This window comes from Hemitrygon akajei, chromosome 27 (genome assembly GCF_048418815.1).
Source record: "Hemitrygon akajei chromosome 27, sHemAka1.3, whole genome shotgun sequence".
NCBI lineage: Eukaryota > Metazoa > Chordata > Chondrichthyes > Myliobatiformes > Dasyatidae > Hemitrygon > Hemitrygon akajei.
This window is the reverse complement of record NC_133150.1, coordinates 29,967,160-29,986,641: the sequence shown is the minus strand read 5'-3', so window position 1 is coordinate 29,986,641 and position 19,482 is coordinate 29,967,160. Positions and strand designations below refer to the sequence as shown.

Below are 19,482 nucleotides of genomic sequence, written 5' to 3'. Positions count from 1 at the left end.
TCACCTTCTTGCGGGCACCCATGAAAAAATGGAACACAACAGAATTCACAAAAAACCCCGCAACTCACAGACAGACATGCATCCGACGTGTGAAAAGGGACGATTTTTACAAACAATAGAAAGCAAATAAACATCCACAAAACATGAACCGCAAAGTCCCTGAAAGTATGTCCGCAGCCACGTAGCCACATCAGCACTGTAGCTGGTACAGGAGCCCAATGGCTGCACGTCACACCTGTGATACGATCCAAAGACACAAAATTATTATAAATTACAAAATAGTGCAAATAATGAGGCAGAGTTAATGGGTTCACAAACTAATCACAAAGCGACTAAGCAAGAGAAGATGGGTGAAGTTATCTCCCTCGGTCCCAAGAGCCTGATGATCAAGGGGTGATAATTGTTCCTGAACATAGTGGTGTAAGTCCTGAGGCTCCTATATCTTCTTCCTGATGGCGGCAGTGAGAAGAGTATGGTGAGGTCCCTGCTGAGGTATGCTGCTTTTTTGTGACAACACCATGTGTAGATGCGCTCAGTGGTGGAGTGGGCCCTATCCACAACATTTTGTAGGATTTTCCATTCAAGGGCATTGTTGTTTCCATACCAAGCTGTGATACAGCCAATCACTATACTCTCCATCACACTTTTATATAAGTTTGAAATGTCACGCCAAATCTATGCAAACTCCTAAGGAAGTAGCTGCCCTGCTCTCTTCATAATTGCACTTACGTGCTGGGCCCAGGACAGGGTTCTGTGAAATGATAACACCAAGGAATTTAAAGTTGCTCACTCCACCTCTGATGATGACTGGCTCATAGACCACTGGTTTCTTCCTCATGAAATCAATACTCGGGTCCTTGGTCTTGCTGACGTTCAATAAGAGTTTGTTGTTCTGACACCACTCAGCCAGCTTTTCAACCTCCCTCCTATATGCCGATTCATCTCCACCTTTGATTCGGCCTACGACAGTGGTGTCATCAGCAAACTAGAATATGGCATTGGAGCTGTGCTTAGCCACACAGTTATAAGCGTAAAGTGAGTAGAGCAGGGGGCTGAGCACACAGCCTTTGGACACCCATGCTGATGGGGATGGTGGAGGAGTTGTTGCTGCCAATCTGAACTGACTGGGGTCTGCAAGTGAGGAAATTGAGGATCCAATTGCATAGGGAGGTATTGAGGACAAGTCTGGAAGCTTATTAATTAGTTATGAGGGGATGATGGTATTGAATGCTGAGCTGTAGCTGATAAACATTCATCCTATTGTTTGCACCTTTGCTGTCCAGATGTTCCAGGATTGAGTGAAAAGTCAATGCGATAGCATCCGCTGTGGACCTTTTGCACTGGTAGGCAAATTGAGAGGATCTACATCACTTCTCAGGCAAGAAAAAGGCTACAGAAAATGATAGATACAGCTCAGTCCACCACAGGAAAGCATTTATGTGGCATACTGCCAACTGAGAGTAGCATCCATTGTCAAAGACTCCCTCCATCTAAGCCATGACCTCTTTTTGCAACTAACACCAGGCAGGAGATATGGAAGGTCTTGTGTCCCACACCACCAGGTTCAGGAGCAGTTACTTCCCTACAACCATCAGGCTCCTCGACCAATGTGGATAACTTCACTTATTTAATGACACAGTGTGGAGTAGGCCCTTCTGGTTCTCTGAGCCATGCTGTCCCAGCAAACCTGATTAACCCTAACCTAATCACAGGACAATTTACAATGACCAATTAACCTACCTTGCAAGTCTTTGGACTGTGTGAGGAAACCTGGGCATCTGGGGAAAACCCACACATTCAACACGGAGGACGTACAGACTCCTTACAGAATGGCACCAGAATTGAACTCTGACCTCCTGAACAGCCTATGCTATAATAGCACCATGCTAACTACTGTGCTACCATGGCACACAATAACCTTTAACCACTGTCCCTAAACTATTCTACAACCTTCAGACTCACTTTCAAAGACCCTTTACATCTCAAGCTCTTGGCACTATTTTTGTTATTTGCGGAGTTTGCTTACTTTCACACAATGATCGCTTGTCGGTCTTTATGTGGGATTTTTCATTAATTTTATTACATTTCTTTTCTCCCCTGTAAAATCCTGCAAGAAAATCACCCTTAGACTAGTATGTGGCAACATTAATGGCACATCACCGACGAGGTTGCACTGTGATATGGCAGTGACTGGAGCAAGGCTCAGGAGGGCCACCAGAGAGTTGGCAGAAGAGACAAAGAACGGCAGCTTTTGGCTGTGACTGAGGAAAGACCGGAATTGGTGACCAACTGACCCCATTGAAAGCTGCAGGGGGTGGCAGGGAGACCTATCTGCCACTGCTCCGCCACCAGATGATGTACCAGGGCTAAGGGAGTGAAACATCAGTGAGTTGATGACCCTGCAGCTGACCCAAGGGCACTGTTGGAGGTGTGGCAGGCAGTAATGCCAAGCAGGAAGTATCAATGTATTTTGATAATAAATTTACTTTGAACTTAGAACTTAAAGACACTAATCCTTTCCACCACTGAACCCTCCATAAAGGACTGATGTGTGTTCCCCTGACCTCATGTTCCTGAAATCCATAATCAATTCCTTGGTCTTGATGAGCATGAAGTTGTTACCACTCAACCAGCCAATCTATCTCATTTTTGTATGCCTCCTCATTGCCATCTCAGATTTTACCTCCTCAGCATACTCACAATTATCAGCAAGGTGAGAAAAACAGAAACTGTCACAAACCATCTAGAAGCTCCAACTTCCTTTGTCAAACAATGAAATGTCATTGTCTTTAGAGATTGCCTTTTAGAGATTTCTCTTATCCAAAGCTTTTAGCCAGCGTTCCAAATATCTATCATCCTTACCTTCAGCATTCCCCCTCTCTAAAATACTTAAATAGCGGAATTGTTTCTCCCATCTGCTCCACCCTTCTCCAATTGAAAATTTCAATCTAAACAACCTGATTTTTCTTTGAATAACAGGCAATACCACTCTGATCTTTGCTATAATATCATACTTGCTTTCCTTGTATCATTCTGATAAATGATAATCCAGAAAAATACATACACACACACAAAGCAAAATAACAAAATGCTGGAGGAACCCAGCAGGTCAGGCTGCATTTATGGAATGGAATAAATAGTCAAGGTTTCAGGCCAAGATCCTTTATTAGAAGTTCCTCCACTATTTTGTGTGCGTTGCTTTGGATTCCAGCGTCCACAGAATCTCTTGTGCTCAGAGGTTAGAAATTAATGATGAAAGGCCATTGACCTGAAACAGCTGTTTTACTTTCTGATCTGCTGAGTATTTCCAGCACTTGCTGTTTTTAAATATCATACTGCTACACCGATAGTAACACATACAAAATACTGCAGTAAGTTAGGTCAGGCAGCATCTCTGGAAGGGAATAAACAATCATCGTTTTGGGCTCTTCATCAGTACTGGAAAGGAAGGGAGAAGAAGCCAGAATGAGATGGGGAGAGGGGACGGAGTACAAGCTGGAAGGTGATAGGTGAAGCCAGGTGTATGGGGGAAAAGAGCAGGGGGAATGAAGTGAGAAATTCAGAGGTGATGGGTGGAAAAGGTAAAGGACTAGAGGAGGAGGAGGAATCTAATAGGAGAGGAGAGTGAACTATGGGAAAAGGGGAAGGAGGGACACCAGGGGAAGATGATGAGAAGAGGTAAGTGGGGAGCCAGAATGGAAGAAGAGGGAATGGGAAGTGGAAAATGTTGTCAAAAATAAGAGAAATCAGTGTTCATGCCATCAGGTAAGAGGCTACCCAGACAGAACATGAGATGTTGCTCTTCCAACCGGAGAGTGGATTATCCTGTCAAACCTATGTTGCATTCCCTCCAAGACAATTAAATGCTTCCTGTAGAAGCTGTTGAGAGCTGCACTTTCCTGGACAGCTTTGTATGACAAGCTCACTGGCTGAATTTCAGACACACTTAAGTATACTCAGGGTGGAATGTGGCTGGGCAGTCAGCAAAATCAGTGAATTAGACCATAAGACATAGGGAAGCAGAAATAGGCAACTTGGCCCAACAGGTCTGATCCTCCCCCCCCCCCCCCCAACTCCTCCTCAGCCCCACTCTCCGGCCTTCTCTCTGTAACCTTTGATGCCGTGTCCAATTGCACCTATCAAGCTCTGCCTGAAATACACCCAGCGACCTAACCTCCACAGCTGCCTATGGTAATAAATTTCACAAATTCACAAACCCCAGCTAAAGAAATATCTCCGCATCTGTTTTAAATGGATGACCCCCCTCTTGAGGCTGTGCCCTCTTGTCCGAGACTCCCCCACCACGGGAAACATCCTTTCCACATCTACTGTCTAGGCCTTTCAACATTCGAAACTTTTCAATGAGATCTCCCCTCATCTTTCTAAATTCCAGTAAGTACAACCTAGTCATCAAACGTTCCTCATATAATAACCCTTTCATTCCTGGGACCATCCTTGTGAACCTCCTCTGAATCCTCTGCAATACCAGCCCATCTTTTTCTTAGATGAGGAACCCAAAACTGTTCACAATACTCAAGGTGAGGCCTCACCAGTGCCATATAAAGCCTCAGCATCACATCCCTGCTCTTGCATTCTAGACTTCTTGAAATAAATGCTAACATTGCATTTGCCTTCCTCACCGCTGACTCAACCTGCAAGTTAACCTTTAGGGTGTTCTGAACAAGGACTCCCAAGTCCCTTTGCATCTCAGATTTTTGGATTTTCTCCCCCATTTAGAAAATAGTCTGCGCATTTATTTCTGCTACCAAAGTGCATGACCATGCATTTTCCAACATTGTATTTCATTTGCTGATTTCTTGCCCATTCTCCCAATCTGCCCAAGCCCTTCTGCAGCCTACCTGTTTCCTCAACACTACTGGCCCCTCCACCAATCTTTGTATCATCTGCAAACTTGGCAACAAAGCCATCTATTCCATCATCTATATCATTGATATACAGCAGAAAAAGCAGTCCCAACACAGACCCCTGCGGAACACCACTAGTATCGCAAAGGCATAGACATGGGTTTTGTTATCAGCTAAACTCTGGAAAAGGTGAGAAAAGTCAACATGCATATAGAAAAAAAGATAGCTGCTAGCATTCTTAAGATTGTAACTGGTAGAATAGATGAGTGGAAACTTGGGAATGTGGACAAATTGGATTTCAGAAAATGCTTAATAAGGTTCCATAAAGGAGACCAATCAACTAAAGCACAAAACAAGAAATTGTGGTCAAAATATTGATAGGGGTTGATAATCAATTTCCAGATAGAAAGGAAAAGTGGGAATCTTTCTTGGGCTGATGGGCTGAGACTGGTGGGTACCACAGGATCTTATTACAATTTTGAAGGACTGTGGTGAGATGGTAGATGAGCCATTGTGTACAGTTTTGGTTTTCTTGTCCAAGGAAGGATACACTTGCTATAGAGTGATCACAGTAGTAGACTGGCTCCTGAAATGCCTTGCCCAAGAGACTACAGTTGCTGGAATCTGGAGCAACACACAGAATGCTGAAGGAACTCAGTGACTCAGGCAGAGTCTGTGGAGGGCCATCATGTCAGATCAGCTCTCTTCAACAGGCCTGCAGGAATGCCTAGCTTGATCTGTGAGGACAATTTGAGTAGATTGGGGCTGTATGCTCCTGAAGAGATTTCACTGAAATATATGTGACACATTGAAACAAAGACCTTGGCATGCAAGATTCAGAGTAGATACATACAGCCAGTGGTAAGGAGCCCAAGACCAGGTTCTCTGTTTCAAAACTGGGAGAAGGCCATTTACAACCAAAGATAAATTTCTTCACTCAAAAACTTCTTAATTTCTGTAATTTTCAGAAAGATGTTCGGTGAATGGGTTTGTTCAAAACAAAGACTGATAGATGACATCAGGGAAACATGGGGTTTGCTTTGGAAAACGGCACAGAATTATACTGGTCGTGATGTTAATGAATAGTGAGGTGGTAAGTGTGGCCACACTGGGGCCAATATAGTATGCTCACAACTCACTAACCCGAACTGCAAGTCTGCTGGAATGTGGGAGGAAACCGGAGCACCCAGAGGAAACGCACGAGCACAGGGAAAACAAACTCACTCCTTATGTACAGTGACAGAAATTGAACCCAATTTGGTGATCACTGGCATTGTAAAGCCTCGAGCCAATCACTACACTATTGCCCAGGAAAACCTAAGTGTTGTGCCTCAGTGGCTATTGACCAGTACCCCTAACATCGACCACAGTGAAGTGTTTGAGACTGGTTATGACCTACATCATTGCTGGTCTTCCAGACTATATGAACCACTTGCAAAGGCATACCAGAAAGATAAATTCACTGAGGAAGCTATCTTCCTTGCACTATTACATTCAGCTCTGGATGACCTCATATAGAATCCATACATACATTAGGGTGATATTCATTTACTGTGGATCAGTCTTCAATACTGCAATACGGAACAAACTCATCTCTCAGCTCTTGAATTTTGGCTGAAGGGCACCCATCTGTAAATGGTTTCTAGACTGCCTGACCAGCAGACTTCGGTAGGTTAGAATTGGTCAGGACATTTTATCCACTCTGAACCTCAACACTTGCAGTGCCCCAAGTTGCATATTCAGCCCTTGCTCTGCTGCCTCTATACCCATGACTCTACGGCCAGATTTCGGGCCAACTCTATCTTCTCATTTAGTGATGACACTACTGTTGCTGACAGAATCATCAATAAGGCAGAGTTAGAGGAAGAAGATCATGAACTTAATTTCATAGCGTCAGAACAACAACTTAGCCTTTAAAAATCAGCAAAGCAAAAGACCTGGTTTGTCCAACATCTTCAAGTTCCGTGGCGTCCATCTCACCAGCATTGTGGTCCCTCCATAGTGATCAAGAAAGCACATCAATGTACTTTCACACATGTTTAAAAAGATTGCCTTGTCCCCCAAGGACCCTCTCAGACTTCTACAGCAGAAGTGTACCCTGGCAGGTTTCATGTCGGCTCGGTACCGCAATTGCTCTGCTCTAGACCAATAGAACCAGTGGAGAATGGCAAGTACAACCGATTCCAGCACAGAAACAGCGCTTCCTTCCCCCATGCGGTCCATCTTCATGGCAGATTGCTTCAGGAAGGCTAAAAGCATCAAGGATGCCTGCCACCTGGCCATTCCCTTCTCTCTGGGAGAAGATACATGACCCCAGACAATCAGAACAGCTTCTTTTGCCTACCATCAAGCTCCTGAACCAATCACCTTGCTGCTGCCACATTCTCCAGCCCTTTGAGTTCATCTGTTACTCTATTGTTATCACTTTAGCACATCTTTATTCATTACTTCACACTCCATGGCAATCTTTGTACCATTCCATTTTCTTGCACTCTGTGTTTACTATATATACTGTTTACCTGGAGCTCCATGCAGGGGGCAATGAAATTCCTTGCCCCTGGTCTATATGATAATAAACTAATCCGAATCTGACATTCCTCAATTTCTTTAATATCCCAAAATGTTGCTTAGCAGACTATATGGGGGGCGGGGGGGTGGGGAGTGGCAGAGGGATTGGGAGGACTGTCGGAGACAAACCAGCGCTGCAGATAGAGGGACCGTTCTGGGGGATAATTTACGGTCAGGGAGCAGAAGCACTAAATGAGCACTGTAGTGTCAAGTGAACAGAATTAGGGAGAGCTCGGACCGGGGCAGATGTGGAGGATCAGTAGCAGTACTACACCAAACAGCAGGATTAGGGAGTGTAGTACTGTTGTAGGGGCAAGACTGATATTATGTTGTATTGTGAGTGACACTGCTTTTCTGACAACCTAAATCATTGCCTTGTAGCTGGTTTAGAAGGTTATATTAAAAAAAAAACAGGTGAATGTTACTGCAAAAAGTTCCCTTCTGGCCTGCCTAGGTCCATCATCCCTCTTCAGGGGGCAATTTGCTTTTCATTTCCTCTGGAACACAAGCATTATGTATTTGCTGTGGCATCAACAACATGCCACTGACTCTTTCATTTGTGGCTTACAGCTCACCGTCAGTTTGAGGTATTTGATCCATCTATATATTTGATGCAAGCACATTAATCTTTATTGGAACATGCCATATCACGACAGCAGGACACGGTGACATGAGAAGGTGTCTAATGCTCAGTGGACAGTGCTATGGAAGTGATGCACAGCTGATGTGTTAAACTAGCTAATTGATGAGTTCCAAACATTTAACATCTTTGAGACAGGATCTCAGACACAAAATGTTTCCCTTTCCACAGATGACGCCCGACCTGCCGCGTGCTTACAGCATTTTTTTTTATCTCAGCTTTTCACCATCTGCAGTTTTTGATTTTCACTTAATTGACCTGCTTCCTCAGTGACTATCTGGACAGGAAAGAGACCAACTCCTATTGGCTGAAGGAGCACAAGTTCAACATCACATCTTTCATTCGTTACAAATAGCTGCTATTAACCTTATCATCTCCATTGTTCTTAAAATCAGTTAGATCACCATTGTTACGAAGGATGAACAACTCTGATGGGCAGAAGGGTGCAGAGTTGCCCATGTCCCCTCCCCTGGGAGAATCACAAACTGTTACTCTCTCGTTAGCAGCATCGAAATAGTAAGAGAGACAAAAGAAAACAGGCCAGGACATCTGTTACTGATAACAGCCTGAGAGAGTTATGTTTATCCACCATGTTATGACTCCCAAAAGACTTATGGCAGTGGAGAGGGCTGTTTATGTGGTACCATCCTGCTCACTAAAATTCCTCCTCAGTGGACAGCCAGAGTGGGCTGGTTTGATGGGTTAAGTCATTCAAACCTGATGGACACCTGAGACCCCGTGAGTGGGGATAAAAGTGAGGTCTGGGGTGACACCCCTCAGACACACCAAGAGACGCACCAGGAGACACACTAGTGAGCATCAGAAACCCACGAGAAAGTGTGGGGCATCGGAGACCGAACGAAGGATCGGTCAATTTTAACTCACAGTGTTTATAGCAAGGCCGGTGGGGGCTTGTGTGTGTGTGCCCACCCTTGCCTGGGTGATGAGTCCACCACGGAAGAACGGTCTAGCTAAAGGACAGAGGGGTCATGCTTGAATGGCCACAAAAACACATCGACGGATCAAGATCGTAAAGGAAGGTTTGCAAGACAATAGCTGTCACTGTTCGATCGTCCTCTCTCTCTCTCTTGCTCTTACATAATATTCTACATAAACAAAGAACGCATTCGCTTGAATGTAATATGTCAACGTAATGTCTTTACTGCTGGTATTGACTGAGCAGTAACAATGGGCCAAATGGCCTACTTCTGCTCCCATATATTATGTTGTACTGTGTTACTGCCATTTTAAAACTGATGTGTCATTAACAAGAGCTGGTGCTCAGAATTAATCACTGGAAATGGGTCCAATTGCAGTGCCATAAACTTCTACCCTTTGTATTTTAGTCCTTTTGATATAATTTTTAAAGTTTTATGTTCTATTTCCATACTTGATCAGATCATCGCTGAGTTTTCTAATTCCAGAGCATACCTTGTAACACAGCCTTTCCCCCCAAACTGTGACAACCTCTTCTGCTCCAGGACTGGTTGTCAAACCTACAGTGCGAATCTGCCATTGCTGCTCAGCAGCGGAAGAGGGAGAGCAGCACAAGCAACTTTTGACAGGGTCACCATGAATATGGCACAGGCCTGGGAGACTGTTTTCCCCCTTTCCACCCTCCTTCCTCAAACAAGCCAGGACAGAAGCATACTGAGAGGCAACATTTTATTTCAATCCCAAAATTTCAAGGCTGCATCTTCCTCCTAAATTGCCAGTTTGCAGTTATCACAGAAAGCCAAGTCTACACCTGAGCAGTGGGAATATGACAAGGCACTAACTCTTGTCCCTCTTCTCCGACTGGATTAGTTTCCAAAATCTTAGAATGTTTCGTAAACCAGGTCCTCTTGCAGAATGGGCACTTAAAGATCACAACACGAATGTTGGTGTGAATACAGAAACAGCAAAATAACTCAAACAAGTGTGAAAACCACCATGAAGCCCTCCTTCAACCGTAGCCCTCCCAGTTCCAGCTTTGCCAATTACCCTTCATTCCCCCACCCCCCCGTGCATGCATTCCCCAAATCAGTGCCAAGCACCACCAGATATTCCCAAGACTATAACCACCCCCTTCACCCCCAAAGTTTTCTTGAACAGATTATCCAAGCAGGAGCCTCGTTTGGTGTGGTGACGACCACAGAGACCGATAGCTCAGAAGAGCAGTACTGCCGCTAGAAAAGATGAAAGCAGGAAATGTCACCATCTCCCAGCCAATGCTTTCCCTCAAGTCACTTCCACATCACCACCCACCAGCTTCCCTTCTGCCAATAACCAGATCGTATCAAGCACAATAAGCGCCATTTCTGAAACCTCGAGTTATTTACCCAGCCGAGAAAGGTTTAAAAGCTTTCTAAAACACAAGAACATTTTAGCTGCCAAGCTAACCCCCCACAGAACATACCACATTACTATGCCCCAGGAACATGGCTGTTGTAGGAAATGGGATGGTTCAGTGTGGGAAATCCACAATTCCAGATTGGGTTGTACTGAACCTCAGAGCCTTGGCCCAGCCATTCCTGGTGCTGATATAAAGACAGGGAAAGGGTGAAGAAGCTGGGGGGGTGGGGTAGCATAATAGTATTAGAGAGAAACATTGCCTCCAATCGTATCAAAAATAATTCAAAAAGTGAAGGATAGAAAAGCTGTTGTCTGAGGATGTGCAACTTTATCTGAGAAGGATAGGAATTGCTCTCAATGAGGAAGTGGGGCTTGACTTTTAAATGACTGAGAAGGATGAAAACACCAAACCCCACAGACAAATTACATTTAAAAATGCCCAGCCATCAACTTGCCTTGACCAGCCTACTTGAATACATCCAATTTTATAACAGTCAAAACATCAGCAACACACTGAGATCCAGACTCCTTACAAGCAAGAATTGTGTGAAGAGAACAAAATCTGGAAGAGTTCTTGAAAATAAGAAAGAGCTCCAGCATTACTGTGGTTGTATTACAGAGAGATGCTCCCATGTCATTTACATCTAGTTTGCATGGATGGCATCTTTTTTTAATGATTATATCACTAAATAAAAATATTATCAGGAAGATGGCAGAGTGGAAGGTATGCGTGCTGTTAGAATAAAATGTTAAATATTAAACATGGTTTTAAACATTAAACATGAAACTAACTCTCAAGTGGGCAGCAGCAGTTGGGCCCCAAGACCTTGGGCTCGTCCCAAAGCTTTCTCAGGAATTAACATTGGAAATAGAATTAAAACCCAGAATGTAGAACTAAAAAATGGGTATGATAAGCTGAATTACTCGGCACCATATCGACATAATGTACGTATTCTATAGATGGCATCGAGTCCATGAATTGCTTTTTAGTTAATGAGGTAGGGGAGATAATAGGTTGCAGCATGGTTTGTGGTGCAGAGTCGGGTAGCCATAGCTTCTTCCCAGCCCTCTTCTGGCCGTGTAACAATTATTCTTCTCCAAATCTGTTGGGTGGTTGGGTTTGTGTGGTCTGACACTAACCCAGAGCATTTGCACAAGTTTGTTTTTGAAGGGAAAGGTGGAAGGGAGTGGAAGATGAGGGTTATAAATCAGTACTGCGCTTGGCTGCCCTGCGCTTGGCTGCCTTGCTCGGCATCGCCCTGTGGGCTACCCGGCTTATGCCAGGACGTTTCCTTGTATGCAAACCAGCTGTTGCCCGACCACAAAATGAAGTTCATGAAGCCAAATATCTGTGGAGAGAGAAAGAGAATATCGAATTTGCAAACATTCTAGATCTGAGCTATCCAAAACATTAATCAACCAACAGTAGATGCTCTGCAACGAAACTAGGTTGCCACAACTGCACATTTTAACATTAATGAAAAACTGCCAGTGCTTGCTGTCTAGGCTCACAAAAACATTCTGCAGCCACTTAAAGCAACAAACTGAAGGATGTGCTCCCAAAGTAATCAGCCCACCTCATGGCTGGCACAGTAGTGTAACAGCATATCACCTTACAGTACGCACTGCAAAATGTTTTTTTTAATTCCCACCGCTGTCTGTAAAGAGTTTCTCCCCATGACTGTGTGGGTTTCCTCCCCCATTCCAAAGATGTATAGATAGGGGTGGTAAGCATGCCATGTTGGTGCTGGAAGTGCAGTGACACTTGCCCAGTCCAACCCTCACTGATTTGATTTGGCGTACTTCATTCTATGTTTTGATGTACATGTGGCAAATAAAGCTAATCTCTTTACCCCCACTAAACCCATTTCAGGGAAGAGTAGAGGCCTTTGGAAGCCTAAAAAAGAGCTTAACACAGATGTAGAGCACAAAGAGGAATGCTGCCTCAGCACTATTGCCCATTTCATACTCCAGGACCAAGGCTGCTTTTAAGTTAGTCTAGCCTCATCATAGACAGTCCCTTTTCTTTTATAGGAAGCAAGGTTATGCAGGAAAATGATTCCAACTTCGGCCCATTGGACACCTCTCCTAGAGTAGGTCTGGGTTCAAATCTCATTTAAGCCAGCATAATATTAAATGGACACTCCAGTGCTGGTGACGTCATCATGCAGATGAAATATCGACCTGCCATCTTGATCAGCATAAAAGCACAAACAACAATTTATAAACTTGGCTAATACCTACTGCATTGTTTGTTGTGGTAACTTGCCAAGAACAACTAGGTGTGCATCTGAAGAGATCCACTGGCTGTGGAGCACCATTTGCATTCAATAGAGAAAGCCATCATACAAAAAAAGTGTAACAGAATTCCTCCCGAACAAGGCAACAGCTCAAGCGAACCTTTACCCCACCGCTGTGCTATCTTTGCACAGCCAGCACTTACCACAGATGCATTGAGGCGACCCATGCGGGGCAAAGCAGCTGGAGTGCAGACAACATCCTGCCTTTGGCAGGTATCCACGTTGCCGATCAGAACAGATGGATTTGAAGCGTACTTAACATCGGACAGACCTTGTGCCCAAGCAGAGGAGGAGACCAGCCACAAGAATGCAAACAATGCGGTCACAACAAAATCCTGAAAGACAGAGGTCATTCCATTGCTACCAAATCTCCAAAACTGCAGCAATTCCACAACTACACTTGTAATGTACTAACCCAGTTCTCCTTAATCCACCTGCACAATGCCTTTTTAAATTGAACCCAATTCACTTCAGGAGCGGTGCGTACACGGGGTCCTTAGTATCAAGGATCCCACCCACCCATCCAGCATCCTCTGACTTTCTACCATAAGGCAGGATGCACAAAAACAAGAACAGCCATGATGGGAACAGTTTCTTCCCCAGGCCACTAGGCTTTTGAGCTCCCTGCCGCATCGTAATCGAAGTGCCACTGGTTAATCTGTTCTGTCGCTTACAATATTTAACTCATGGGCTTTAATTTGTTTAACTTTTCTGTAACCCATCTGTAGGTTTCATCTCAAGTTATTGTGTGTTATGTATGCTACAGTGCTTTACACCCTGGTTCAGAGAGACATTGTCACATTTGCCGGTATACATTAACAGTATATAGTTATATAACAATAAAGGACTTCTAATTCATTTTGTGTTCAATCTTGTTCAAATGATGAACTGGCTCACTCTCAAGAGTTGGTCAATAGTGCTGGGTTCCTCCTCTTGGCATTCAGGCCAAATTCAAAAACTGGAATGCATACAACATGAAACAAAAAGGCTGAAAGTTCATTGCTCCAGGACAATGGAAGTTATTCCAAGCTTAAATTTACGTTGCCAGAAACCTGACCATCATAAAGCGTCTGATCCATTTTAGTTAATTTATCACATCTCCTTTTATAATCTCTACTCAATTACTACCCACACACATTATCCCTGATACCAGCTCCATAAATCTATAGTGTCCTTTGCAATGAATCAACTACTCAAATATTGCAGATAGACGACACAAGAGGCCAGTCCAACAATTCCTTACTTTCAACTCTCTGCTTCTAGATAAAAACCAAGATTGCAATATGAATTATTTGAAATCGTATTTAAATTTTTTAATTTATGATTTCACTAGTTAAGGTATCTGTGTGTTCCCAAGTCTTTAAAGCACGATCTTTTTCCAGGGAAAGGGAATTAAAAACTAGGAGGGTATAGGTTAAGGAGAGAGGTGGCATCCTCACCACCCAGGACAGGTCTTATCACTACCAGAGAGGTAAAGGAACCTGAAGACACATTCTCAATGTTTTATGAACATCTTCCTCTCCCACCATCAGATTTCTGAATGGACAATGAACCCATGTACACTACTTTTACTATCAATTTACACTAATTTTTCAATATGCATTTCTGATTGCACTGCCCTGCTGTCACAGAACAAATTTCATGACATACTGGATGTCAGTGATAATAAACCCGATTCTGATTTGAGAGGCCAGACAGGCAAATTCTTCACACAGAGGGGGGTGTAAACACGGAACAAGCTGCAAGTAGTAGTAGCTGGGGAGTGGGGTGGTACAATAATGAGATGTAAAAGTCATTTGGATAAGTATATAGATAGGAACAATTCAAATACAGGAAACCAGGACCAACTTAGATGGGGACCTTGGTCAACATGAAGTTTTGCCAAGGCCATATTTCTGTGCTGATTTATCTACAAATATAAAATTTTGTGCACTAAGTTTCATCTACCATTTATCTACTGCTGATCAACAAACTCTCAAATTTCTTCTAACAATGTGTGAACTCCAAATCAGTTGCAAATTAGAGGAATATCACAATACACAACTATTCAATCCCAAATTAAATCCAGCTCATTCACGATACAATGGAAAGATTTAGGCTACATCCACACTAGACCAGATAATTTTGAAAATGCCGGTTTCACATAAAAATGACAGGCGTCCACACCAAGCATTTTTGAAAATATCTCCTTCCACATTAAAACGGGTATTTGGGTGAATCTCCTCCTACTGGGCATACACAGGACACATCTACAGAAAATAAGCAACATGTTTGGTGTCGAATCTCGCTGTGAAAGTCTGCATTTGTGCAGTTACAGACTAGAAAAACTTAAAAGAAAATTGTTAAATGACAGACAGCTGTTGGCTCTCACACAAGAAGACTTAAAACTAAAAAAGAACAAATACTGTAATGTATGGAGGCAACCGACAGGGAGTTCACAGACAGTGTGACTTGGCTGATGATGAACATTGAAAAACTGACTAATAAAGCACCCTGTTAAATATATAAAACACATCTGCATCAGTGTTATCTTGTATTTCCACACAACGTTACATTAGGCTGTTACATATCTATTGTCAGAGAATAGGTAAACCAACTTCATACAAGCAAGGACAGAAAACAGGGCAAAGTGAATATACTTATTTATTCAGTAAGTTATGGGTCAAAGTATTTGGTGAGTACATTTCTAACTCTTCTGGCTTCAGTTTTGTTGCCGTCTGTTCTGAAATTGTTACATCGTGTGTGGGCGGGTTTCCTTCAGGAAAATGCCGAAATGCCTCGCTTCCACCACTATCTGTTCTGGCACGTCATGACAGCGTTTTAAAAAAACATCCGGTTACCCTGTCCACACTATTCTACCCAACCGGCATTTTCAAATTTCCACACTCTGGAGAGTTTTAGAAAACGCCATTTCAGTGTGGACGGAGGGTCAAAACGAAGAGAAAAAGCTTTGGTTACGGATTTATCCGGCGTAGTGTGGACGTAGCCTTCGGCAATAATGTAAACTTCAGTCTGCTAATCACTCTCTTGGATTAACTATTTGAATAGTAAAATGGTGGGGGGGGCGGGGAGTTTAATTACTCATTAGCAAAATCAGGAGAAACTCAAAATTTAAAAAGTAGGGATTCAAATTAATAATCTTCCCACCTGCCCATCTTTTTTTTTTTAAAAAAAAGCAAAGTCTTAAGATAAAGAGCAAGATGTGACCACGTGGTAGGGCAGCAGCAATCTGAGTTCTATTTCACTACTGTCTGTATGGAGTTCGCACGTTCTCCCCATGACTGCATGGGTTTCCCTCAAGGTGCTCCAGACTTCTCTTAGGCTACGTCCACACTAGACTAGATAAATCTGTAATCGAAGCTTTTTCTCTTTGTTTTGACCCTCCATCCACACTGAAATGGCGTTTTCTTCCACTGAAAATGGAGATTTTCAGAAACACTCTCCAGAGTGAATAAATCTGAAAATGCCTAATATCCAGTGTAGTGTGTATGGGGTAACCAGCTATGTTTAAAACCACTGTCATGACATGCCGGAACAAATGTTGGTGGCAGTGCGGCATTTCATTGTTTTCTTGAACACAACCTTCAACACCACAACAGTATCTGACAATAGGTATGTAACATTGTATGGAAATACAAGATAACACTGATGAAGACATGTTTTCTACATTTAACAAGGTGCTTTATTAATGTATTGCTTGTGCAAACATTCAACAGATGCAATTGTCACTTTTGCCCAGTAACTCACTTTATCGCACATGTTAAATACAGCAAAACAATACACAAAGACATGGCAAAAGTAACGGCAAACAAATGAGGTAACAGCAAACATCACTTTTGCCCAGTAACAAGCTTTATTGCATTTAGTTGTAGCTGTCGTCCCTTTCATCAGTGAAGAGACTATGGCTGAAGGAAATGTTTCTGGACAAACACGCACCAAGTCTTTCGTTTGGCAATTTCCTTTTAAGTTTTCCTACTCTGTAACTGGACAAACACACACCAAGTATACCGTCTTCTCTTCGCTTGTTTTCTGTAGATGTGTCTGGAGCATGCCCAGCATGAGGAGATTTGCCCAAATATCCGTTTTAATGTGGACAGAGGTATTTTTAAAAACACCTAGTGTGGACGCCTGTCATTTTTACGCAAAACCGGCGTTTTCAAAATTATCCTGTCAGTGTGAACGTAGCCTTACATTCCAAAGACACACAATTAGTAGGTTAATTGGTCACGAGTGTAATTAGGTGGTCTCATTGGTCCAAAAAGGGCCTGCTACCTTGCTGTTTCTCTAAATAAAAGAATCATGGTTGATTCTTGTGCAAGTGGCCCTCAATAGTCCAAATGCACTGAGCCTAGGGTAGAGATGAAATTTCAATCCTGTTCTTATCAATGGGACAGGTATTACTGGCTGCTAATACCAATAGACTGATGTCCTGATTATGTACTCCAACACTTCTTTCTTGAAGCTGGAAGTCTCTAAATTCAAAATGAACAAACATAAAACAAGTACAGGTTTATGTGAACTTCATTTGGGGCATTGAGTTGGTGCTGGTGAATCTCAGCAACTCTGGCTGGTATCTAATGAAACAAAGAAAACTAAATACTTTGTTAATCACTTTTTTTTCTGGCAAATTATCCCAACCAATAGTCTGTAACTTCCCTTTTGACTTGAAGGCAATTTGATGTGACAGAACTCAGATGAGGTGAGACAGCTGGCCCATCACTGAGAGCAAGGAAGACCCAATGGATTTAAGCACTGGGCCGAATCGGAAAGGTCGGGTAGCGGTCCAGGACCCAGAGCATATCGAAACGACTGAACCAGACGTTTGGACGGCGATTTAAGCATCAGGCCAGATTGAAAAGTTTGGGTATGACAATGTTAAATTTTGGGACTTACAGCAAGTGGTAGATACTTATTCTGCTGGTAGAAGTTTTGGTACCCTACATACACCAACAGAGCAGCAATGCAGTACATGAATGTAAACACTCCAATCGTAACAAAGAATTCTGAAGATGAGGAGAAGTCTCCATTCAGATGAAATGTCTGATAACCGGTAGCATTATTGCAGGTGAGCGCTTCATAAGAAATTCTGTTTAACCTGCAACACAAGATGAGGGGGTTAGAAACAGGAACAAAGGATATAATCCAAAATTAAAGGTCTATTTAGAAGGAAAAATGTTATAACATTCGAGCACAGTAAAAGCCCTTTAGCCTATGATGTTTTGCAGCATTTCAACCTACTGAGATCAATCTTATCCTAGCCACACATTTTTCTATCATAAGCTTATCGAAAAGCTTCTTTAAATGTCCTGAATATATCTGCCTCTACCACCACCCCGACATTGTGTTCCACACCCACCACCCCGACAATGTGTTCCACTACCACCACCCCGACAATGTGTTCCACACCCACCACTGTTTAAATGATTTAGCTCTTATATTCCCCTTAAACTTTTCACCACTGAATTTAAAATGATGTCCCCTTATATTCACCATTTCATCCTCTGGATGTCCACTCTATGCCTCTCTTCTTGTACACCTCTTTCAAGTCACCCCTCATCCTCCTTCGCTCCAAAGAGAAAAGCTCTAGTTCACACAACCTATCCTCACAATGCACTATCTCAACCAGGCAGTATTATCTTAATTCTCCTCCACACCCTCTCGAATTTCCTTCCAACTTAGAAGGGTGAACAAATACAGCAAGACTCCAATTTCCAAATATACATAAATCCCAATAGATCAGCATCTCATAACTAGTTCGCCAAGTACTCATTATTCAAGGGTGTACACAGCCTGCCGTGTCCTATTAGGAGCATGGGCCAAGTGTGTTGCTGGAGCCAGGGTGAGCAACATGGTAGGTCTGTGGCTGCAGTGTAACCACAGCTTGTTAGAAAAGCCCAAACTCAGTTATGTATCCCATGCTCCTTTTAATCTTGGCGGAAAACACATTATACTGACACATAAAACGTGAAATGCATTGTGCTGATATAAACCAACATCTGGAGTTATCAGAATTATCTGAACTATCAGAGTTCTACAGTAAAAAAATTTTTTGAAGTTCCAACAAATTTGGAAAGGGGTGACCCAAAAACAGAGTTTGGGTTGGGGGAGGGGGAGGATGAGTGACACAAAGTAGAAAGTGCCAGAGGAAATGAGGTTAGGCAGTATCTGTGGAATGAGAATCACAGTTTCAGAATTCAACAATTTCAGAAAACCAACATTCCCAGTTTGGGAGGCAGCCCTGATGTGATGCAAGGTCCTGACCTGAATGTGTCAACAATTCCTCCCACCAGCCCCACTGATGTTACTCAACCCACTGAGTTCCTTTAGCAGGTTGTTACTTTCTCTCCCTGCAGATTACAGCATCTGTAGCCCCTCTCCATTTCTAACATTAACTCAAAGAGATTTAGTTCACCAGGTCCATTTCTGAGACCTCTCTCCCCTTTCCTCGAGCTGTTTCCAATACAGGAGACAAATTGTCTGCCGGTATTTTTTATAAACCCAGTTTCCTCAGCTATCTTGACATACCTCTTCCCACCCCATCTCCTCCACAGTATCTATTCCCATGATGAGGCTCCCTTCTCCAGGATAGAGATGTCCTCCTTCAAAGAATGGAGTTTCCCTCCCTCTACCATTGATGCTGCCCTCACCCACCTCTCCACCACTTCCCAACATCTACACTCAACATCTTCCCGCCACCTTAACAGGGATAGAGTTCCTCTTGTCCTCATCTATCACTCCGAGAGCCTCTGCATCCAGACATCATTCTCCATAACTT

At 43.1% G+C, this 19,482-nt stretch overlaps 1 protein-coding gene across 1 annotated transcript in view; it reads right to left on the bottom strand.

Annotated features, from left to right (window-relative positions):
* Positions 1-9,721: 9,721 nt before the first annotated feature.
* The window catches only part of LOC140717216 (synaptophysin-like protein 2), a 31,097-nt gene continuing 21,336 nt past the window's right edge, over positions 9,722-19,482 (bottom strand). The window contains exons 4-6 of the mRNA XM_073030539.1: positions 17,601-17,802; positions 12,851-13,042; positions 9,722-11,756 (exon numbers count right to left, since the gene is read on the bottom strand). Coding sequence (XP_072886640.1) covers positions 11,616-11,756; positions 12,851-13,042; positions 17,601-17,802 — 535 coding nt within the window. The 3' untranslated portion in view covers positions 9,722-11,615. The remainder of the gene's footprint in view (positions 11,757-12,850; positions 13,043-17,600; positions 17,803-19,482) is intronic.